Here is a 24,734-nt window from a genome sequence, read left to right on the forward strand (position 1 = left end):
CCTCATGATTGCGATGGGATTGCAGCAGATGCACCATATATAGTGTAGTTTGAATACTGTTGACGGAATGTATGAGAAGTCAAAGCTATAGTCAAGAACCATCGCGGTACAGTATGTTCTAATGTAGGGCAGATGGATGCTACTGCACTGTCTGTACAAGCTTGGCAGTCAAAATCATATACTGGACATAGAGCTGGTTATGATTGAGAACTAGGCGGTTGCAGGCAGTCAAATTCATATACTGGACATAGAGCTGGTTATGATTGAGAACTAGGCGGTTGCAGGCAGTCAAATTTATATACTGGACATAGAGCTGGTTATGATTGAGAACTAGGCGGTTGCAGGCAGTCAAATTCATATACTGGACATAGAGCTGGTTATGATTGAGAACTAGGCGGTTGCAGGCAGTCAAATTTATATACTGGACATAGAGCTGGTTATGATTGAGAACTAGGCGGTTGCAGGCAGTAAAATTCATATACTGGACGTACACCTGCTTATGATTGAGAACTAGGCGGTTGCAGGCATCAAGGGGAATTGGTTGAATCGGCTAAGCTTGTGATTGACTTTGGCAAAGGGATTTCAGATTGAACTCTGGCAGATCATGATTTCCCCTCTACAGTATTGTAGGTGTACGCTATGGCGAAGAATGTGTAAAATTGTCCAATCCATCAAAGCAATAAGCTATCTGTTGATGTAGGAGGCAAGTTTGATCCCATTTTGGTTGTCTACAATCAAGCAAATTGGGCAATGAGCAAATTGAATGACGTACTCTCTTCTCTGATAGAGAGTCTTGACCGCAGTACTGTGGGCACTCGATGGTGGATACCCTCCCAACAGGATGGATGCAGATGTCATATAGCCAGTTGAAAATTATTTTCTCGTCAAGCGATCAAAGGAGACTACACCATTTCTTTGCTTGTCTTGGTAAACATGCAATGGAAAAATGGCTGCATAGTCTTTCAAGTTATTTTGTAGAATGTCCTGCAAAATTGATGATTGTATGATCGCCGCTACAACCATTTTGCAATATTACGCGTATGATGTGCACACTCAATTTCTTGTGCTGCCGTACCCATTCAAAGTACGCTGATGATCCAGTAGGTAGGAGAGCAATTGCGGCAAAGAGTTCAATTCAAATCAATAGACTCCATGTCCTTTAGATCCTATTCAATGCTTGATGGTTGAGATAGTATGATGAATCCAGTAAGCAAGGAGAATGGACCATGATGAAAAAGACTTTTCCCATTCAATGATGATCGCGCTACTCGAATGTGAATGTATCCCAAAGGCGTGCGTTTGAATCTACTGAGCCATAGCCTATCTGCCCTAATCTTCAGTCATGGAAGCAAGTATTTAAGTTGTTTCTGTGGGGTCTGAAGGCTATTTTCTGCCTCCTAAACAAATCAATGGATCCTTTTTAATGAAGTGGAGACTGTATGCCATGGATCCCCCACTTTGCATACAACATTTTGCTTTTTACAAGAGATGAAGACGACCGATTGCAACGCTTTATAATATTCAACGACAGCATAGATTGAGCCCTACAATCAATCTCTATCGTCAAGTTTTCCCCCTTCTTCATTTTCTTACCTTTCTATCATTATCAATAGCCTAAATGAACAGCAAACTTACTTTTGGCGATGGCAATGGCTGCAAGTTGGTGAGGATTGCTTGGAGCTACGATGGCAAAGGATTGCGATAGGACTGCCTAACTTGCCAGTATGGTAGTCAACGCCAACTTGGACTCAACAACTTGGTATGCGCATGCCGATGTTGACCTTGGCCAACGGCCTACTGGATGTTGTCACTGACAAGACCTGTCACCTTGTAGCGTCAAGGCGATAGCGTCACTTGGGTCAGTCTCAATCGTCTTTGGCGTCACTCGTTTGGTGCAGTATTCTCGATGGCCAGCGCATTGTGGCGTGGTGGTGGTGTGTCACTGGTGTGTGGTGTGAAGCACATACGTCCAGTCACACTGGCCGTAGTCGTGTAGGGTAGAGTCATTGACGCTTTCCCGCCATTTCTCCTCAAGCGTGATCGACACTCCTACAGCTACAGTACCTGCCGTGGCCGATCAAAGTTGATACTGGAAGTGGTGTACAGTACAGTACTTTTGTCTCATGATAGTCATACTGTGCACTGTAGACTGTACAGTAGACTACAAGAAGATCTTCTACAGTACAGTATGACGGTAGTCTGCTTTTCACCGTAACGCTAACGCTAACCCTAACCCTAACATTAGTGTGCAGTACTGTACTGTACTGTACTGTAGAGACCCTCTATGAGGTATGTACAGTACACAGTAGTGTACTGTACCTTTACAACCAGGATTTCAGACGGAGATTTGCGCAAACTCAGCCAATTGCAGATCCAGCTTTTGGTACATGCTATTTTTACCGTCACCGTCTGAGCCTTCTGGGCCACCGTAGTTAAGTGCTGTACTATGCCGTCAAAACAGAATTTCAGACGGAGATGTGCGCAAACTCAGCCAATTGCAGATCAAGCTTGCTTGAAAAGAGAGCGTTCCCCAATTCTCTTACAGTACAGTATTATACAGTACAGTGCACAGTGTACAGTGTACAGCACTGTACTGTTCAGCAGAGGGATTCCATCACTGTGAAGTACAGTAGAGTACAGTTCAGTCAGGTCTAAAGTCTGTTCTCTACTATGTCGTAAAAGCAGAATTGCACACGAAGATTTGCCCAAACTCTGCCAATTGGAAGATCAAGCTTGGCTGANAAGAGAGCGTCGAAAAATTCTCTTACTGTACAGTACAGTATGTCAAAATTCCATCACTGTTAAGTGAAGTGCTGTACTATGCCGTCAAAATAGAATTTCACACAGAGATTTGCGCAAACTCAGCCAATTGCAGATCAAACTTGACTGAGAAGAGACCGTCGCAAAATTGTCGACAGCACACTACAGTACTGTACAGTGTACAGTACTGTAGTCCCTGATTGGACTGTACTCTACAATACTACTGTACTGTAGAAGGATTGCAGCGCCGTTCTTCCAGGCGTTCGTTGATGGCTATGGACAACAAGTGTCCAATGTTGGCTAGATTAGCTCGGATATGTTTGCTATGTCAGTGACTTGCAAAGTAGTAGTACCATACAAATGCTGATCACTATTGCACAGTATACTGTGCTGATCGACTCAGCCGACAGCGCAAACGTACATCGCAACCAGGCATTTCTGCAGACAATTTCTTGAATACACTGTCCACTACAGGAATGAGTCATTGGCTAGAGGTATCTTGCACGGAAGGACCGATCACGCCCATACAGTTCATTAATTCTATGATCCACGCCTACCTTGGATCAATCACGCGTATCAAGGCCATCGACAGTGTACAGTATAGCGAATAAGAGATGCAGATCTAGCCAATGGCCCATCGAGTTGTATTGCGCAAGCTCACCTTCATCTGCAAAAGGAATTCAAGCAGCGTCGCCACCTTTTTCTGACGTCATCGTGTCCCCTACTGTACAGTGTGCAGTACTGTATTCCACAGTAGTTTGCATTGTATCTGCTGTGTACTGCAGCGTCTTTTCTTCAGCTGACTACAGTAGTCCACTGTCCTGTACAGTGTCTAGTACAGTAGGACTGGACACTACTGCACTGTAGGATTTCTTCTTTTTTTTTTTTTCTTCTCCTCTTTTTTTTTTTTCCCCTACAGCTTGGCGATCGCTTTTGTCTCTTGTCGGGCATTTTCTCAACTTGTTCTCTTTTCTACCTTGGTTGAACAGTATGCAATATGTCAGTCATAGCGTACACTATCCAATAGTAAGAGTCGGTGACTGCATTGACAAGACTGTATTAATTAGTTTAATAGACAGCAAGAAGGACAAGCTTGACAAAGGTTAATTCAACCTGATCAAATAAGAACGCAATTCAACAACAACGGTATACAAAAGAAAGTTTTCATCTTTTCAATTTTTCCGATATCCTCCAACTTTCATGTCCGCTCATCCACAGGTAAAACCCACTTGTTGCACCCAATGCCAATTTGAATTCCATCATCCTCCCCCCATTGCCACTTGACTATTTCTCTTTTTGCTCTATTTGTCAATGCGCTCGCGCTTTTATGGGTCGCAACTTGAAAGCTAAAATCGCCACATAAACATCATCATACCAAGCATGATGGTGTAATCTTTTTTTCCACTTGTTGAGCAATCCGTTTCAACCATGGATCGCCTCTAAATAATTATCCATTTCAAATCCATAGTCTAAACCAAAGAGAAAGGATTCCACATCTCACTCTCTCTTTAACGTCGTTTCTTCATTCTTTCACAGTATTTTTCCTACCCGGTGAGTGCAACGCGTCACTTTTTTTTTTTCCTCTTGCTATTCAGTCGGACACTGTCTTTTCAAAGTCTATCGACATATTGTACATTTGCTGTCATGTCCAACGTCATAGCAGGGTAGACTCGACGTTTCGCTTCTTCTTCCTCTTCATCATCTCTTTCCTTCTCATGGCGTTTTATACCATCAACATTGCACAAGGGTTGGCGGTGGGATACTGTAATGGGGCCATACAGCGACAGCCGCATATCCTTTCGCCTGATCCGTTCCCATCGTATTTGGCTATTTGTACAGTAGAATTCATCATTGCTTACAAACTACGACATCTATCCATTTCTTTTGCACCTATTCCATTCGTACAAGCAGTAGTCGATCTTCAATGGCTACCCATTTCTTTGACTGCTTTCAATGTTGCCCATGGCCATAGGTCAAGTCGTATTTCAATTACATACAAAGTGTCATGAAATTGGAATATCTATCAGAGCTGGCTTTCAGCATGTGGTATATTTTCAATTTTATGATGATGCGCCAATGGAAGGATTAACCTTCCATCGATATCATAGTCTATTTTCTTTGCCTTTTATCCCCTCATTTGTGATCAAATGGATTTTCGTTCTGATTTTTGCCTTGCCTTGTTGATACAGTCGTTGGTGTTGCAAGTCTAGAGAAACCTGTTCTACAATGGCTTCAAGCTTGACCATATTCTTTGTCTTTACTCATTTTTTTTTTTTTTTTTTTTTTCAATCTTTTCTCACTGTTTTGAACTGCGGTAGTCCTATCTGTCCCCTGATAGGACCTAATAATTCGCTCTATACTATACGTGTATAACGTTGTCTTCGATCAGCAAAAGTAAAAGTTGAGTCTCGACGTTGATTCATTGATCGCCTTCATTTCACTTGATAACGGACAATATAATATCCACATTGGTTGTACACAACCGATTGAAAATACAATTACCCTTGGATACCTTTTCCCTATGCATAAGATGGCCAACTCGCTCGCTTGCCATCATGGCTTGAAATTGAATAACCATTGACTTGGATCCTGCTCGATACAATTTCAATAGAAACGATTCTACTTTCACGTCCTACCCGTCACACCTGTAGAGAGATACTCATAACGGCCACGCTTTAACATTAGGCTAATTTGCCGTAATAACGTGACTGAAAATTCATGCAATCGAGTTCCTCTCCATCATCCACAATCACAGCATTGCCAACGAAAGAGCTCTACCCTACTTGATTGTTGATAAGACGTTTTCATTGAAGAGAATAGTAACACTAATTTCTCATGGACCTGCTACATCAATCTTCAGTCATGTATGACTGGTCTTTATTTGATTTAAGATAATGGAGTCATTTTCTACGTAATGTAAATGTTAAACCGTTAGACAACAGCCAGTCGTATTGTTGCCAAGTGGCTATTGCCTACAGTAACCGACTATTTTCATGGACATTTTTGAAATTTGGCGACAAAAATACACCGTCAGGATGGCAAGTAAACCATTCCTTGACCACCTGATTTAGCCCTCAAATTTCAATTCCACTTGTATCCAACTTAGCCAAGATAGCCTTCTATCCATGTTGATGATTTAAATGGATACTAGTACTCCGATACTTATTCAGTTGAACATTTTTTACAACATTAACTTAATTATTTTACTGCCATCTACTAACTTGAGTTATTATTTGTATGCGGTCATTGTTATTATTGATTATAGTAAGAGAACAAATAACAAAGAAAAGTCAACAAGTTTTCATCATTCCGTTAACATGGCGACGACCAACAAGTGATTTCTCTCAACTTGCACATTACTATCCATTGAAAAGTTCCACTTCAATTTTCCTGCATTTTATGAAAGTATTTTCCAACTAGTCCAGTTTGGTAACGGATCGCTGATTTGATATCATTTTTTTCATCGCGGCAACAACGACAACTCAGCAAATTGCATTATAATTGGTAAGACTTTTAAATTGACAATATTCGACCGATTACTATTCTAGACTATCGGAGGATAACCTACGTCTACCGTATGTATATATAAGCTTGCGGTAGTCTCCTATGCGGCCATTAAATTACAAATGCTGCTTGATATTTTTTTCTTACTGTTAGTTCAAACTGTTCCACTTATCATCTCTTTGCTTGATGATCATAAAAGCTATGATGATCGTTAACAGTACATCAAATAAATTCATCATTTTCTTCGTTATTTCCGTAATCAATTGATATTTCTCATTTTTCCCTGAATATTGGCTGTTACATGATAACGTACAGTAGTACTATACGTATATTAGAGAACAAGAAACGCTTGCTTATTGGCCTGAATTGTTGGAGTGATCTCAAAATAAGAAATACTTCTTAATGTATTAGCGAATGAAGAACTGTTATGCCATTGCTGAATCGCTATTTGTCATGTAACTAACCAATGGAACATGATACAAACAGAACGGTAGTTGGATTACACCCTTAGTATAATCCTAATTCTTCTTATGAAAAACGTATTGTACACTTTCTAAACTGGCGTAACTGCTATTTTCTCTCGTAATGATTGCAATTCTGTTAGTACAGTAGTCATTGAAGGTGCTATAGCATAAGCACGCATAGGAATGTAACCTACTTCGATAAAAAGACTTGGTTTGCTTAAATTGAAATAATTATTTATATTATTAATCTTTCTTCATCTCATGACGCCGTAGACAGTATGCCGCAATAGCTAGTACATATTGGATCTTGAACACTATTGTATTCTACGTCACTAAAAGGCCAAAACCCTTTTTTCATCGTACTTCAGGAATACCCATGAATATTTAATTATCATAATTGAATTACATCACTTTCGTATAATATAACTTTATAGATTTAATCCTCAAAGTGTTACAATGCAGGCATATTTTTGCATCTATTGATGGAGCAGTGATTTCTTCCTGTTGCCTTTGTGAATATTTCCGTTAGATTAAAATCCAATTCAAAAAGTTGAAACATTGCCTTTTACACTTCGTACCAACTTGTAAAACACATCACATTTTTAGACCAAATGATATTATTAACTGTAAATCCTTTTCCTCAATTAACTTTATCCATCGGCAGGACTCAGACATCAATTTGATCCAGTGAAGGATCCAGTTGTGATAGTGGATATATTCTAGTGGATAATCTACAAAGAATATACTGGTTTATCATTGAAAGCTGTTAATATCCACAATTGGTATAATGATTGGCCTTCACATGTTAGCGGTCAATTCTGAAGTGGCTTTCAATAATGGAAGCATGGCAGCCTTCCCACCAACCGGAGGATCGTCATCAACTGATGAAGACAGCATGGCTCCTTCTCTTGGATTACAACCATTAAATATCAATCATCAACCAAGGCAGCCTCAAAAGCTAGAAGATATCGAAAGAGTTGCTATCAATGTTAGCGGTCTACGCTTCGAAACGTATGAATCGACATTAATAAAACATCCTAATACATTATTAGGTAATCGTGCACGTCGTGATCGTTACTATGATTATGAACGAAAGGAGTATTTCTTTGATCGTCATCGTCAATCATTTGAAGCTATACTCTATTACTATCAAAGTGAAGGACGTTTAAATCGACCATCGACTGTTCCGTGGGATATCTTTTATGAAGAATTATGCTTCTTTCAAATCGAGCCTGAAGTTTTAAGTCATTTACGCAAAGTCGAAGGAATGGAAGAAGACCCTGCACCCTTACTACCCCAAAATAAAATCAAACGACGCATTTGGCTGCTATTTGAATATCCTGATACATCAATGATGGCAAAATGTGTTGCTTTCTTTTCAATGGCTATTATACTGCTGTCGGTTGCAGTATTTTGTCTAGAAACTGTTGATGGATTTAATGTGAATTTCAGAAATAAAAGTAATGTTACGGTTGAGCAAAATAGAACAGCAACTAGGAATGCTGACGCATTGTACAATGTCGAAACAATGTGTGTAGTTTGGTTTACTTTTGAATTAATTATACGCTTTCTAGCTTGTCCTAGCAAATGGAAATTTGTCATTTCTCCTATGAATATTATCGATTTTTTAGCAATTATGCCCTACTATATTACCTTAATTATGAGAACTAATGGTAATCCTAATGTTACGACCGTGGAAGCACTCAGAGTATTGCGCTTAGCTCGTGTACTCAGAATTTTTAAATTATCACGTCATTCCAGTGGCCTTCAAACATTAGGCAAAACATTTAAATCGAGCATGAATGAATTATTTATGCTTGGTTGTATTCTTGTTATTTGTGTTATACTCTTTTCCAGTTTTGTCTACTTCTTTGAATATGAACGTAACGGTAAAGAATTCCAGAGCATACCTCATGCTTTCTGGTGGGCTGTTATCACGATGACAACAGTAGGCTATGGTGACATTTCTCCCAGAACAGGATTAGGCCAAATCATAGGTTCATTATGTGCAGTCACTGGTGTATTATGCATCGCTTTGCCGGTTCCAATTATTGTCTCCAATTTTACCTATTACTATAAATTGGCCAAATTAAAATCGGAGCATCAAGATAGGCGCCAATTTAAATGGACACCCAAAAATTGGTTCAAGAAAAGAACGCAATTGGTTCAATTGGATTCTTATTCTAAGTATAGTACAGAAAATCGCCGCATAGCTGTCACGGGTATGCCACAAGTAGATAATTCATATCATATTACAAATGAGCCTGATATTCCTAATGGCTCAGATTATGCTGCAATTGAAAGATCATCAACATCGCCTGTAGAAGCGTCACCAGAGCATCAGTTACGAATTGTAGTTGATACACCTTCAGCAGTACGCCATGGACCAAGTTACTTGGAACCGCAGCTGTCAATAGCCAAAGAAGAACAGAGAGGTAGGGTGTTTAGTGAAGGCAAATTATCACGACAACAGTCATCTAGCCAAGAATTAACTTCTCAACAACCTGCAAGACGGTATACATTGGGCACTCTAGGTAGTTCTGCTTCTACACACGAAAATTCGTCGTCAGCTAATAATCGCGGTAGCAGTAGTTCTCGTCCATTAGCTGATGCTGGCCAAGATTCTATCAAAAGTAATGATCACCATCACGGTAATGGCAAGGTTAACGATCGATCATGTCGAGTTTCAACTGAAGGTGAAGGATCAAGCGGTAGCGATTATCGTCATCGTCTACCTGGTCTACGTAAAAATGGCGATAGCAGATCTTTCGATGGACGTGGTGGTAGCTTATCAACTCCAAGTTCATCAGGTACTGGAGATGAACTTCGTATTCATTCCAATAGCAAGAGTCATAAATTACCTCGAAAGAAGAGTAAGCTTATAGGATCAGACGAAGCACACCAAAACTCACTAGCTCATACACCGCGAATATCAAATTCACCGTCAGGTAGCATTAGTACTCTAGACACCTATAGCAGTAGCGTTGGCTATACTCGAAAGCCACGAAAAATTAGCGCTCACAATTCATGAGCCAAGATAAAATTGTATTAGTCTAGTGTATTAAATTATATTTACAAATATGACAATGTTGAATCTAAATGACAGTTTTATTTATTGCAAGAGGTGATATTTTGCCTGCTTTTCAATCCATTTACGATTGTTTTTACAGCTATCATTTAATGAGATATGGCATCACTAGTTACGATAAAGAGTGGGAAATCATCATTGATTAATAGGTACGATATCGTCACCCAAATATTTTAATTGAGCTAAATTCCATTTGTAATTATATACGCATCCCTTGAGGAAATATTTTTAGTTCTACAAGTTCAACGTTAAAACTGTAATTTATTCATTTTTTATCGATTAACTGATTGTGAATGACGGTATTCCATATATATATATATATCGTACGATTCAGTTACAAAATAGGTCTTAGTGCCAATACTTGATGCTGCTTATTTATTTCCTTGTGTACATAGTAGTGTATCAATTAATACCCTCACATTGTGTAGTTCATTTTTCCTTCAAAGTGTGCGTATCTTGAAGGGATAACTACTAACATCACCATTAAGCGAAAATACTATTTAATTTTATAACATTGTTCCAGTGGCATCCCTAATTAATATGTTTTTGTGCAAAAATTCGTTAACCTCGATGCTGCTTATTTATCTCCAGGTGTACATAGTAGCGTATCAATTAATACCCTCACATTGTGTAGTTCATTTTTCCTTCAAAGTGTGCGTATCTTGAAGGGATAACTACTAATTAACATCACCATTAAGCGAAAATACTATTTAATTTTATAATATTATTCCAGTGGCATCCCTAATTAATATGTGTTTGTTCAAAAATTCGTTAACTTATTGCACATGCATCGTTAAACGTTATTATATAATTAATTTATATAGATGCATATAATAGAATTGTTATAACTTAGATTTTTTTAAAACTGAAGTCAAGTAAGTATTGTGTGTTATATTTGATATGAAATTTTTACTTAACCAAATCAATTTTATTCTAAGATTGTTAGATGTACTCGTAGATAGGATTTAGAATGAGCAGAGTGTGTTATGATAGAATAATTCTTGTCAATATTTCATTAGGCCTGTTGTATTATTAGTAATTTGATCTTGTTATTCGAAGGGAAAGTTTTATAAATGTCAGTGGAGTGATATAATTAGAGGAACACCACAATATAGCACGCATTATGAATGTAGTTAGTAACGAATCGATAATTAGATGATATTTAACTTTTTAATTGATTGACGTTGTATTATCTTAATTCGATGTGGAGGGATTCTTGTTTAAATTAGCAATTTTTGTTGAACTAATGTTGTTCGTGAATTATTAATGTATAGAGATTAGCAGTACTCTACACCGTATTAATTTTTCGTAGGAATTTATAACCCATCATCTGCAGTACAATTATTAATTATAACCATCGTTATTCATTATTACGACGTCAATGTATTTACAATGCTGAACCAATGGTATATAATCCTATCTATATATCAATCAAATATAGCATATTGACCAATTTTTTTATATGTGTATTTGATTTATTGACATAAAATTGCATATCTTACTGGAAAGACTTTTTATTAAGTAATGTATAAAATTACGCTGATGTTGCTGTTACAGAAATAGATACTTTCGGTGTTTTGTTAGATTCTTACTTAGCCTTTCTATCGTTTCACTGTATAGTAATGCTGTATCCTTTACTTATGTATTGTATCATAACATCAATATACTATCACTAGCAGTTTTGTTGCAGTGATAGATGTACTAACGATCTATAGCATTGTCTTTCTTCGAGATTTATTAATCTATTGCTAATGTAGATCGGAATTGTTGATGTTATTTTGACACTGTTCTGCAATTGCTTGTGGATTATTGTATGCCGTATATACTTTTGTATACATGTAAGTACATGGGTAACAAAAGCTTGTGATAGTTTTAGCATAATTTGAAAGTTACCCTTACAATTTGAAGAATGTAATTATTAGATCCGGTTGGATTAAGTTAGCAGCATTTTCTTGTATTGTTAGATAATATGTGTTAAGTGCCATTGTAATAATATTATTATTTATTATATAAGCTTACTAATTTAATATATATTCCTATAATGATACTATGATTCAAATGGCAAATTGTTAGCCAAAGCCTTCAGCTCCAATTAATATAAGCCGGTTAAATTATATATGCCCATGATGATTTAATGTACAGCACGCCAATTGTAACAAATCTTATATTATTCACATGTTGTAATTTAAAATTTATATTGCTATCACCGTTGCATTCAATGCTAATAATTAGTATCACATTTACGAATAAATTGATACTATACGATTCAATGAAATTGGAGGATAATATTTAGAGCTGAAAGAAATAAGGTCTTTAAGTGCGATCATCATTAATATTCAGTAGAAGATAATTTCAGTGAAAAGATGGAAACTTGATCATTGAAATCACTTTCATATCCCATAAGAATTACGGAACGGTGATGTATAGATTAGGAATGTTATTTACAGGGTTAATGTTTTTGTTTACTGTTGCTAGAGTTTTACTAAAATACCAGTAGACGTTGATAATATTGGACTAGATTACTTCATTTTCAATAACTTACCTTTTTACATCAAGTGTAACAGAAACATTCTACACATCTTATTGTTATCATGATGGCATGCTATAAACTACATATTTATCAGTACGCGGAAAAGAATTAATTTCTAATTTTGTCAATTGCTACCGTTAGATGATAGAGTAAAATTTAAGCGTAATCATATATCTATCGCAAATGTAGCTTTTAAAATTTCGTATCCTTATTTTACTCCAGATTTGAAATAGCTCAAGGTAATTCAGTTGTTTTTATTGCTCTTAGATATTTGTCATTAACAGCTAATGCCATTTACAATTATAAGACTTATAATTTTCATCAAATTAATTTAGGTTAGATCACTGAATGAGGTCCAATGATTCGGTCAATAACCTACATCATGGATAAAGAAAGTGAAAAAGGATTATCCATACACCTGCATAGCATTTATAGTGTTAATTAGGAAAATAAGTACTCACTCCACTTATCCCAGGTAAATTAAGAAATGTACCCACAATTGGTACTCGACGCAGAAAATTGATAACAACAGGCAAGAACCCGCTGAAACGACATGATTTGAAATTGATTAATGAAAAGATCACTTTAATATACATAGAGGCCACTTTTTACTTCTATGATAATATATGCATTTCAATTGGAAGCTTGCTTATTTACGAACGCTTTAACATTATTAATGTGAGTGCACTATTGTTGTAAGTACTTGCCTAAATAATAAGAAGAATCCATACGCTTCGATGACCATCCCTACGACTGGCCAACCAAATATTACAATTACAATACCCAAGAAAAAGCATACAGTTCCTTTCATTTTATGTCGTTGAAAGAAAAAGCTATATGTTCTAGCTAATCCTATAACCATACCAATGCCAGATAGAAATAGAATCTGTAAAGTAAATGTAATAGTGTTCAAAATTCATTTATCAGTTGCTATTGTAATATATGCGTACAAAGAGGGAACTCTCTATGATTAACAAAGCACCAGCAGACCCCTTTCGACATCAGGATTGTAGATGGTTAATAATAATTATAATAGCAATTTTATGCGGGCTGCATTCATTGTGATTATTTTTTAGCCATTTCTCCCTTTAACGTTATGATATTGTACTACCAAGAGAATGGAGAAGAAAAATAATCATTGACTGCATTTACATGGCAGAACCGAATCAGTTCAACACAATATGAACTTATAATTTTAATGTAACAACGATATGAGATGAGTCATACAGCACTCATCTTTTCCTTGATTACCTATTAATAGAGTAAAAGTAATTTTAGAAGGTGTATGTAATCTAGCATTATACCGATATCGTGAGATACACTTTATCTACAAATGATAACTATCCGATCCTTCAACGTAGCGTAGGCACATATTCTCTCGATTAGTTTATCGGCGACCGATAAATGAGTGGCATAACATGACTAACTGTGAAAGATGAAAAAAATTGATGCGATTAATTTACAAAATTTATATTACAATAGTCAAGTTCACCAGATGCTTGGAACAATTAAACGATGGACTATTCAGTTAAGCTATTGTATTGAATCTACGATTTTATTCATTTCATGAAGATATTCTATAAGCGTTTTCAATTCACTTCGATGGAGACACCAGAAGTACTAGCGTAGCGCTATTTCCTCTAGGAATTTAAAGTACTACTCGTATCCAATTTATTCCCATGTTGCCATTCTATTTGACAACATGTCTACTTAGCATTTCTATCTAAATTATTGTATAACTGCGTAATAATACCGAGAGGCGGTAGTTCAAGATCCATACTTAAGCCTAGTTTATCGCAAACCTTCTTGGTGCGAATGAGTGAATACTAGATGAAATTTGACAGTGGATGATGCTCGTAGGGAATGAATTTTGATCAGGGATAAAAACCACCGCCGCATTCAATTTGATTAATTGGATTATTATACTTGGACAATCAATTCAAGGTTGGCATATTTTCTAGTTGAAGATATTGAGAGTAAAACCAATGCAATACTAGCAAGTATAATAGAGCCCTAATACGATTAGTTTCTGTCTCGTAGCTGACGTCAATGGGTGATGTCCGTTAATGCAATTAACTTTAATTAGGATTATACAGTATTGCACATCTATTTTGGAGTTTATGGCAATGGTATAACAGTCACGTAACCAACTGAGGTTGGAATACGCATATTAGTTAGTTGATTGGAAGTAACGAGGAATATTTTGATCCAAATTATCATCATCGTGAGTAAACAATAATGAATACACACTGCATCTACATCACAGGAATAGTTTGTATCTATATATACTATTCATTTTGCCTACATCGTGATACTCTCCGTATGACGAATTGTGTCAAGTAGAATCAACTTAGGAATCTAGACTAGAGCTAGCATTCCATTGTAGTATGTTGCTTGAAGATAAAAGACAATATTGGGATCGCTTGTTCAGTATAGAGTAGATACTACGTCAAAAGTGTAACTACTATTCATATTTAGCGCAAGGATTAGATTGCATATTGACACGATCGATGGTCATCATTCAACTTGGATGAAAACATTGGTAATCATCTACTTACATTGCCTACCGCCAGTAATGCTTTATCAAAAAGCATAAGCATACCAAGAAAGAGGAAGAACATTCCAAATGCAGTTACTCCTATACCAATTTCTAGAATAGATTAAATTGAATTAGAAATGCTTGAATACGGGTAGAAAATGATCTTTTGATCTATTAGCACTAGTTAATCGACTGCAATTGGCAAGTATCAAAACATCCCAATCATGGTATATCGTCGATTATCGTAAGTGCGACTCTATCCACAACATCGTCAAACACAAATGATGAATCCATCCTAAAGGGAAGCTTGTATCCACTGATTGATTTGTCAATACTTCCATTGGGCTGTAAACTGAATCTAGAAGACTGATCATATAACCTATCATTCATGAATGGACTCCTTGCGTTATTTCAACGACTCCACTTGCCCAGATACTCATCCATTGCAACCATCAACGATTGTCCAATTCAATCATAAAGCTGAGCTATCTTTGCTTTCATTCAAAGTCTATCCTATCACTCATTTACTTTGCCATGATCTACTGTAGTTCAGATAGCACATCATGATTGTTGTACTATCCACACGCCTTCGACATACGATAGCTACTCAAACTGTGTCCAATCCATAACAACGTCGTTGGTCCGTTATCAAGACATGCACCACCAATGTTGCTTCATCAGATCAAATGACTGTATTTCCCATCATCCATCAGCCGGTAGAATAAGTTGAGCATGTCCATAGTAGCGTTGCACACCAGTTTATTCTAATCTACTAATCCAGAGGTGATAGAAGATACTTACTTTGTGTATCCGTTACATCTAACATGGTGAAAGTTCTTGAGAATGGGCAGAGTTGTTGATATAATCGGAAAGGGAAAGCAAATGAGCACAACAAATTGACTACACAACAGCAACAATTGAACGCGTTGAACACGTCAACCGCGCCGTCTCAACCGTTACCGTCCACGTAGCCTGATGTAGGGTGTAGCGATAGTAGTCCATGTTGTATTGGACTACTGGACCACTGGACAGCGCCTATAAGCGTACGCATGTTTGGCATAGCTGTAGTCGATTTCCATCAGCAATGTCCTACTGGACCTCTTCACAGTAGGCGTAGTCGTGTAGAGTGTAGAGTGTACAGTCCGGCACAGGACCACTGTAACCTGTACTGTAGGCTGGTGATGGACTGACAATCAGACATACAGTACACTGTACTGTGCTGTAGAGTGAGTGTACTGTAGGTTGGAAGCAAGGAGTGATCGGAGAGATCGACAGCCAGTCAACATGGCATCATCGATCCAAGCACCAATACAAGTAGTTCCCATTCTAATGGTACGCATTCTTCTTCACAACGACTAAGATGAATTCTGCGATGATTAACCATGGCCACTTTTCAATGATAAGCAGTTGCAAGCATTTTATTCCTGCACGATTTTCACAACCATTCAAAATAGTCCCAGGCATGCCCTACCTCCTGTAAACTGTACAGTATGTCATGCAGATAGTTCACAATCAGTTGGACGACATTATTCTTGATTCAATAATGGTAGTGTCAAGGACTGCTGCATTCAAAAATTGTAATTTTGATTGCGTTGTCCCTGATTGGGGATAGTTTTACTCCAGCCATAAATGATGCTTTCCATGGAGTGCTGACTACAGTCATGGACTACTCGATACTATCCTACAGTAGCATAGTATCGAGTTGTCCATATTTATCCAGTACAATACTCCTTTTCATCGATACTCTTCTTGTCGTTTTTCCACCATGACTCATCCATAACTCGTAAGCTTTCTTGTAGTACTGTAATGAAGTTTGAAATGCTGATTTTGTCAGTAAAAAACGATATGCAACAAACTAGTAAGAGTTATGGCGATACTGTTCGACGAGTAGGCGTCGCTGATACTGCTAGGACGAGGTAACACTACCGTAGGACTACGCATGACCACTTGGTGGTTTAGTACAGTCTACTGTACCACAGTACTTTCACAGTAGAAAACTTACTGTACACTGTAGACTACTGGACTGACAGATGATCCTGGACGGTCTAGTCGGACTATGGGTACGAATGGGTACTGAAGCCAGTTTGGACCTACTGTCTACTTGGCTGGGCCTTTTTTCGTCTCCGTGGTAATCGCACAAGCAGCTGGTAAACGACTCCGAGGCTGCTTGTACTTCTCATTTCTATTTTCCAAATCATCTTCTATCTTACTTGGGTCGAATGGCAGCCATCCATAGGTTTACTTTACCTGCAAGAACATCCATACGACTTCAGGGTAAACTAGTTGTTCTATTCTTGCTGTTGTTAGGATGACGAGCAATGAAAAGATGTCCATCACGCTTGTCCTCCATGCTAGACTAAGGTACTCTCGTACAGTTGACATTCTTGACAAGAGTGGGCAGCGAGCAAGCACATCTGATTGCGGATATCGACATACTTTGAAAGCAAATTGTACAACGATGGTAGTTGAAACGAGTCGATTCATGCTTAAAATTTAAAATTCCAACTTTGATCATTGACTTACCTGCTAGACAAGTACAATTAACAGTCAAAGAGAGCATACAGTGAAGTAGGAAGCGGTGGATTGGACAAGAATGTCTACGATGGTACAGTCGATCAAATAACCTGCTACACACTGTAGTAAAGTCTTACTTTTTTCAGTCATGCAATCGTCGATGCACAAGGTTACATGATAACACGCATAGATGGAAGGGATTCTTCATAAAGTCTTTTGCAGATGATGTTGTTATACCATAATATAGGCCAAGATAGGAACATTTCAGCAGAAAAATTAAGAAAACTTATAACATCAACTTGGAATAAGACAATTTAATTTCTGTCATTCAGTGCGAAAGTATCTGAAACAACAATGTCATTTTACGAACAACTACAACGATTTAGTAATGTTCACTAGCTACTATCATGATTTGAAAGTATGTGGAAACTAAGGTATTCCACATCAAAATTAGACAGTCTAGCCTAGTCTACTTCTTGAACAAACTTCAAAACAACGCTTCCTTACCTTGTACGCGTATAACTACGAATATCGTTACTATCAGTACAAATAACAGGAATACAGCATTCAATGTTGTACACTTTCTTATTTACATTTTGATGCCAATTCCATTCGTTGACTACACTGATAGCTAATTTCACTATTCTTAACTTAATAATATCTGTTATCAAATCATAAACGACTGTAGCTACAAACTCTGTCAACTTCTTAGACAACATGGATAGAATTCGTTGTGATGGACCTATGTTAAGTCATCATGAATGACGAACTTCTGTTAGTTGACCACAAACAATGTAATAGATACTCTTCATTATTCGCTTTAGTTTAGAAAAGTCTGTCAACTTGTTATACTGTGGTACTACGAGAATAGACATGGCAACTACGGCCATGCTTATCACAAACTCAACATCTTATTAGGACATTCATTGCTCATATTTGTGAAAGAAACTAGAAAAGGTGCTTTTCTAATATTATAATCAATTAACGCAATTCAATGGATTACTTTGCGTATTTCTAGTTCTCCATTTAAGAAAGGTCAATAGCTTCCTATCTAATCAAGTCATAGTTATACCTTGTTGTTCCCTACTAACCTCCAGCAGGTATGTTTTCATCATTGAACGTCAGTAACTATTCCGTATTCACTAATTTTGGTAACTGAATAGTAAACTTTGAAGTCAATTGATGGGTTACACTTTTTCACAATAGCTATTTATCTCCAATATTATCACCTGCTGTCCGTCGTCTTATCGAAACCCATAAGATCGATCCAAATCAAGTTACTGCAACCGGTCGAAATGGACGTATCTTAAAAGGGTAAATGGCTTATAATGTTTTACGTTTCTGATGGAAAAGCAAGATAACTATTATTCCAAATTTCTTTGGATATACGAGCGTATGCTCAATGAATGATTTAGACTGTGTTAATTATCCTTTCAATCATTCCGTAGTGATGTCCTGGCCTACTTAGAAAGTAAAGATTTTCAATCAGCAGGTAACTCCAAAGAATGATCGATATTGCTATTATGCCAAATTGAAATGTATCAGATGCAATGTTAAAAGGATTATTCCCTTTGAATGGTTAATGAATTGATGTAATGCGTCAACATTGATTGAGTACGATTATTTTATAGGAACAAAAGTGGAATCGGTTAGATCTCCTCCAAAACCTTTACCACCTATCCAATCTCCAAAAATGCCGAAAATGGATAAATCAGTGCCTATGCCCAATAATAAGGTCAGTTAATGTGTAAGAAACCTATTGAAAAGATGTTAACGTCGAACTGTGAGGCCAAAGTTGTAAAAATGTTAATAAACTACACCAGTAAAGTAGTAAAGTACTGTTGTCATTAGGCAATAGTTTTAGTGACAGTTGTCGTCATGCTGCAGGCATTACGGTAGCTAGAGTTAGACAGTCCTTATTGACTCTAAAAATTGCATCACTCTTGTAGTCTAGTTATCGCCATTCTGCAGGTATTAGCTAGCGTTTTGCGATCCTTATTGATTGAAAAAATTTTCATCTCTCTTGCAGTCTAGCGCAGGTTATGTTGATATTGAAAACACCCAATCGGAGCGTTCACTTGCGAGAAAAGTAACGGAATCAAAGGTACTGGGCTTAGAATATCGTCTGATAATTGCAGTTAACAAATGATTTGTATGCCTGACACTAAGATACAATTTTTTGCTCTATAATTTTTAGTGGCAAGTACCCCAAGCGTATGTAGTTGTGGACTGTTATGCCGATAATCTAGCAAAATTTTGCAAAGATATGGCTGGTAAATTGACATAATAGTATTGAATACAATTTCATCCACGCAACTCCAGTTATAAACTTGCTATATTACCCAATTTGTCATACCTAAAATGATACAGATTTAGAAATTACCATGGATAGTTTAATTGTAAAAGCCGCTATACTTGCTTTAAAGGTGAGAACTAGAATTGTACGATATTCCTATAAAAAATTGTTTTCAATGATGATAACCTAAAAAACTTTAGATTTTACTGGAAAATAATTTTAATACGAATAAATCTTATTTCCGGTTGTAGACCAATCCTGATATGAACGTTGCCTTAGTTGATGATGAAGTACAGTCATTACCGCGTATAGATATTTCTTTATCGACATGGGCATCACGAACAAAAATCACTCGCCCACTTTTTGATGCTACATCTCTTCGAGTATCAGAAATTGCCAGCAAGCTAAAGGTACTGCTAGTATAATCAATGATAAATAAATTTGTAAAGGAAAATGCCTATTGTAAATTTAGTTGTTATCAATTCCTTATGCTATTATAGCGAGTACTGTCCTAAACAATCGATGCTACATCTGTCTAATACCATTTTAGCTATGGCAGTCTCATAGTAAAGAAAATCAGCTAGAAGATTCAACCGCTGGCTCATTTAAGTTAGTTTCATCATACAATAAAATCAATTAACCAACCAATTTGTTGTTGATTACGTAACGTTGTCACATACGATAACTAGAATGGTTTTTCAATGAGCTCGCTTGCTTAAATTGTTATGTTCGCTAATAGTTCTCTCCATGCCCCTATTTAATAGCATTACTTGTATGTCGTCTATGGGAATTAAAAGTTCGACCGCTATTGTATTACCACCAACGTCCGCTGTACTAACCGTTGGGTCAGTCAATAAAATCATATGTGAAGATGGTTATCCAATCGATACTGTAGCAGCTACGTTATCCTTTGATGCTCGATTAATCGATGAGCCATGCGCCAGTCAATTTATGACCCAATTCCGTTTTAACGTTGAAGATCCATCATCCTGGCTGTTGCGTTAATTAACAGACCTTTATCTGTATAAACTTTGAAAACATTAAAGTATTTTATGAAATTTATAGTGGCATTTTTGTTTTATTCCTTCAAACTGTCAGCAATTGGCTACAAAACTCAATTTACACTATGTTATTATTTTCAATTTTTGCCATTAATTATTGCTGAAAGATTCTGACTGATACTTTTCTGCCGGAGGAGGCAAAAATGACATAAGCGAGTACTATTTATGCGGATTGCTATAGATAGATTGTTTAAAGTCCAATTTGCTTTATGTATGCCGACAATTTCTTAACATTACACACTGCTTTTAATAGTGATCTTATTAATCATTTGAAAGTGTATATTTTTTAATGTTGACAGACTGTCCGTGGCTATTAGGTCTTCATCTCTTACTGGAGCCCACGAGTAAAAATACTTTGGGCCTTCAATTAATTTTGAATATATTGCGATTCAATTTTGAATTTGATATTTTAATGAATTAATAACCTCTAAGGAACAACGCATATTAAGAGAGTCTTTAAAGCTATATCCAAGATTATTCATTGGTCGCTGTTTTCTTTTACTGAAAATAAAAGATGATTGATGTAACAATTTGAGGGAATTAACGTACTCCATAATGCCATTCTTTAGTAATGCGGGGAGAAATGACGACAGTTCTACTCAGCCTTGAAATGCCGCTAAACGCTTTATAGCGCGTGATCAATGTCCATTCTGCCGTTTATGTTACTTCAGAGTAGGTAGTTTTTGTAGTAAGAAAATAGTGCAATAGATATTACTTAGCAAGGTCCATTTTTGGCTGCTTAGTCTTCAATACGATTAAACACATCAGAATCATGCATGCGATATTGATACCGCGAAATATGGATAGCTATCGGCCTTCTAATAAATTTGCAATCAAATGATGTCCAGCTCATAATTATTGCATTTATTCTTATTCATTAAAGTCCAATCTTATGAATACAGAGAGAGTTTTACATATTTTTTATTAACCAAAATGACAATAAGGCGATGTCTAAAATCGAATTCTCAACGCTGCTGCTGGAATGCATAGTAATAACGTTATTAAATCTTGATATGGAATTCCATGTGTACAACTCATGGCATACTAATTGTGATATATCCATATGCGTATATTTTATAATTCAAACGTAGTGATAGAAAGATGCATCACTGTAGCCTAATACGAGTACATATGGTATTGTACAGACTTATATGTGCTTATCCATATAAAATATGATGTACGATGTGTATTGAACTTAATTTAACATCCTATACAGCTGTGGTTTGGATAGTACCTTGATGCTTAATTAACAAGTTCAATAAAATTGTGCCCGTACATCACCGAAGGCAATTTACAACAGCAACCTTGATATCATTACTGTGTCATTGCGATTTTTAATCGTTATCATTTCTACCACCATCAACAGTAAAATAGCATCATCAAGAAATAACTATACATCGTATTGGTGACAATCAAGTTATTGATTGGTATCAAAGTAGATAGGCAGCTGCAATAAAACATGTATTATCAATTGCAAGTATGAAAATGTGTATAAATATGTAATTATATCGAATAACTAGCGCTCCCTCTCCCCCAAAATAACTGTCATGAGTATTTATGGCGTTACTTTTAAGTGAGAATAAGCTTTTATCTACTCAGACAGATATACTTGCTTATGATTAATTAAGTACAGGTTCAATATTATGATCATTTATGTGCAAGATTTCTATAAATACAGCATGATTACTATATTGTCTGTAAACATGCAAAAATGATTTCTAGTAAGACAACGATAGCACTTACTTTTGTTCGGTATATAGCAATTAGACAGGTATACTTTACTCTCTACCGTTTCCATATACTGCATGTACAAGTAATACTTGTATGTATACTATATGATAAACTGCAATGCAGCAGGTCCACTGACAAGTCTAAGCTAACTTTTTCTCAATCGTGTACATCAGATATTCTATACCACTGAATGATCCCAACTCTCGAAATTTGACAGAAGTTTGGTAACTTTTGGTATTTTCCCTATAGAGATTGCAGCAACGATACAACAGTTGTAATCGAACATCAGGATCTTCATCGGAAATTTGCACAAATTGACTTGGACATGCCATGACTCGTAGGGCTTCAGCTATAATCTTCTCGCCCATAACTTCTCCATTTTGATGTCTAATGGCAGCATCCATTGTTCCTTTATCAAGTACCATATCATAACTACAATCAGCAAACGGCAATGAGGTGGCATCCGCGCATATATAGGATAATCGATGATTGGAATGGTTGAAGCAATGTTTATATTTCTTTTGCATTCTTTCAATAGCTGTTTGTGAAAAATCGATGCAATCTACCTTTCCAGTTTTATTGAGCCTGTATGGATAAGCGCAATCATTAATTCCTTAGCAGAATGAATTGGTTTTATACAGCTAGAACATTTACGACATAATATCATAACTTGTGTATCATTTATGGATAGAGTGTACGAACAAGTTATGGACAAAACCCCGAAATTAGACAATGCCCGACATGATGTTTCAATCTTACCAAACCATTATTCTTACTCATATAGTGGGAAATGCTGCATCCAATGATGACTTTCATCTCTAAGATTTATATTATAGTTATTAAGATCTCGATTTCAGCCGTAACAAAGTGAATAGACAAACCGCTGCTACGCCTACACGGTCCAATTTTTTTGTGGCCCGAACACTGGTTGTTAGTTCAACTACACATTGAGATTAATCTATGTGTATCTGGAATATAATTTTGGTACAGCTACTTTGACAAATCGATCTTCTTGTTAGTCTAATTACACGTTGAGATTTATGCAGCATTATTTTAGCCATGATAGTAACTACAGTATCTTGAGTATTCGTTAGAGCAGGTGAATTTACAAACTAATGTATGGTTCAAATCTTCCTTTTTCACTGCCTATGATGATCAAAATCAATACAATGAATTGGCGTAGCATTATTGTGAACATGATGGCGAATATTTTGAAGACGCTTTACTTGGTGCAGGTTCATGTAACACATTAATCACCTATCTATGGTTGAAACTGTCCTTTTTTCACGGCCTGTAAACGATCTCAATAAATAGAATGAATTGGCAAGATTGCAATATCATTTCGGGGATTGAAGATCACCTTGACCCATTGGCAAATGGACATGATCCATAAGTATAATTGATATTGCGCCGAATTGAATGCAAGATTTGAACATTCGTTCGGGGATTGACCACGACACTTGTCTATCCACAAACGAACATAAACAATCCGTATTGTAATTGCTATTGCAAATGGAAAACTAGCTATTCTGTTGATTCCATCTGCGTTGTACTCTAGACTAGTGTGTACAGTATCGTCAGCATCAGCATCATGTAATGGATGTACTATTGACAGTCGATGCTTACAGGTCAAGGAAAATGTGAGCTGCCATGTCAGAAATGCCGCAACCTAAATCGAGCACAGCAAAATCCTGATGGTAATTGGAGAAAATCCATGGTTGTAGAACGCTTTTAAGGTGTTGATAATCGAGAAACCAATCCAATGGATCGGATTTGGCTCTAGCTGCATAAAATTTCTCCCAGGTAGTCCTCTCGGCTAAACGATGTAACCGACGGTAAAGAACGTGCAACATGCTCGCGATCGGGGGTGCATGCAATTATGATCTTGCTGGCTTGGTCATCATAAACTCATTCCTCCCTCTTCCACATCATCATCATCCAGCAGCAAAATTAGCGCTGAGCATGGAAAGTTGCCATCATGGCTAGCCAGGAGGAATGTGCAGTCACGATCACCAATGCTGTTGCCAAGCGATCTCAAAACCCTACAGCTGGCATCTGCCGAGTGACTTGACTTGAGTCACTGATGAATGACCTTTGGGCAGAAGTGAAGCTAAGCGTTGTTGACGTTGATCCGGTTGACTTTTGCAGTCGTGTTTTCAAAAGGATGACGTGTGAGTACGTTGACGCTTATCGAAGTCTACAGTACTGTAAACAACGATGACGCTCAAGGTTCAGCTGTTCAGTACG

At 36.9% G+C, this 24,734-nt stretch overlaps 4 protein-coding genes across 4 annotated transcripts; 2 read left to right on the top strand and 2 right to left on the bottom strand.

Annotated features, from left to right (window-relative positions):
* Nucleotides 1–7,698: 7,698 nt before the first annotated feature.
* TRIADDRAFT_2482 (uncharacterized protein) lies at nucleotides 7,699–8,805 on the top strand (the record flags this gene model as incomplete). The annotated part of the gene is made up of 1 exon (XM_002117268.1): nucleotides 7,699–8,805. A coding segment is annotated over one exon (1,107 nt), but the record flags the coding sequence as incomplete, so codon positions are not given.
* A 3,877-nt stretch (nucleotides 8,806–12,682) lies between these two features.
* Nucleotides 12,683–15,711, bottom strand: TRIADDRAFT_61346 (uncharacterized protein; the record flags this gene model as incomplete). Its single annotated transcript, XM_002117325.1, has 5 exons — nucleotides 12,683–12,721; nucleotides 12,808–12,889; nucleotides 13,078–13,232; nucleotides 14,905–14,996; nucleotides 15,687–15,711. The coding sequence occupies 5 exons, from the start codon at nucleotides 15,709–15,711 to the stop codon at nucleotides 12,683–12,685; spliced, it is 393 nt and encodes a 130-aa protein (XP_002117361.1).
* Nucleotides 15,712–16,730: 1,019 nt separating this feature from the next.
* On the top strand, nucleotides 16,731–20,700 carry TRIADDRAFT_61347 (uncharacterized protein; the record flags this gene model as incomplete). The annotated part of the gene is made up of 11 exons (XM_002117269.1): nucleotides 16,731–16,801; nucleotides 17,193–17,246; nucleotides 18,606–18,713; nucleotides 18,848–18,891; nucleotides 19,031–19,134; nucleotides 19,429–19,503; nucleotides 19,597–19,672; nucleotides 19,770–19,825; nucleotides 19,947–20,105; nucleotides 20,246–20,304; nucleotides 20,460–20,700. 11 exons carry the CDS (start codon nucleotides 16,731–16,733, stop codon nucleotides 20,698–20,700), a joined length of 1,047 nt encoding a protein of 348 aa, XP_002117305.1.
* Nucleotides 20,701–22,627: 1,927 nt separating this feature from the next.
* TRIADDRAFT_61348 (uncharacterized protein) lies at nucleotides 22,628–24,340 on the bottom strand (the record flags this gene model as incomplete). The annotated part of the gene is made up of 2 exons (XM_002117326.1): nucleotides 22,628–23,072; nucleotides 24,114–24,340. 2 exons carry the CDS (start codon nucleotides 24,338–24,340, stop codon nucleotides 22,628–22,630), a joined length of 672 nt encoding a protein of 223 aa, XP_002117362.1.
* Between the last annotated feature and the right edge of the window lie 394 nt (nucleotides 24,341–24,734).

This window comes from Trichoplax adhaerens, genomic scaffold, assembly GCF_000150275.1.
Source record: "Trichoplax adhaerens TRIADscaffold_23 genomic scaffold, whole genome shotgun sequence".
Taxonomy (NCBI): Eukaryota; Metazoa; Placozoa; class Uniplacotomia; order Trichoplacea; family Trichoplacidae; genus Trichoplax; species Trichoplax adhaerens.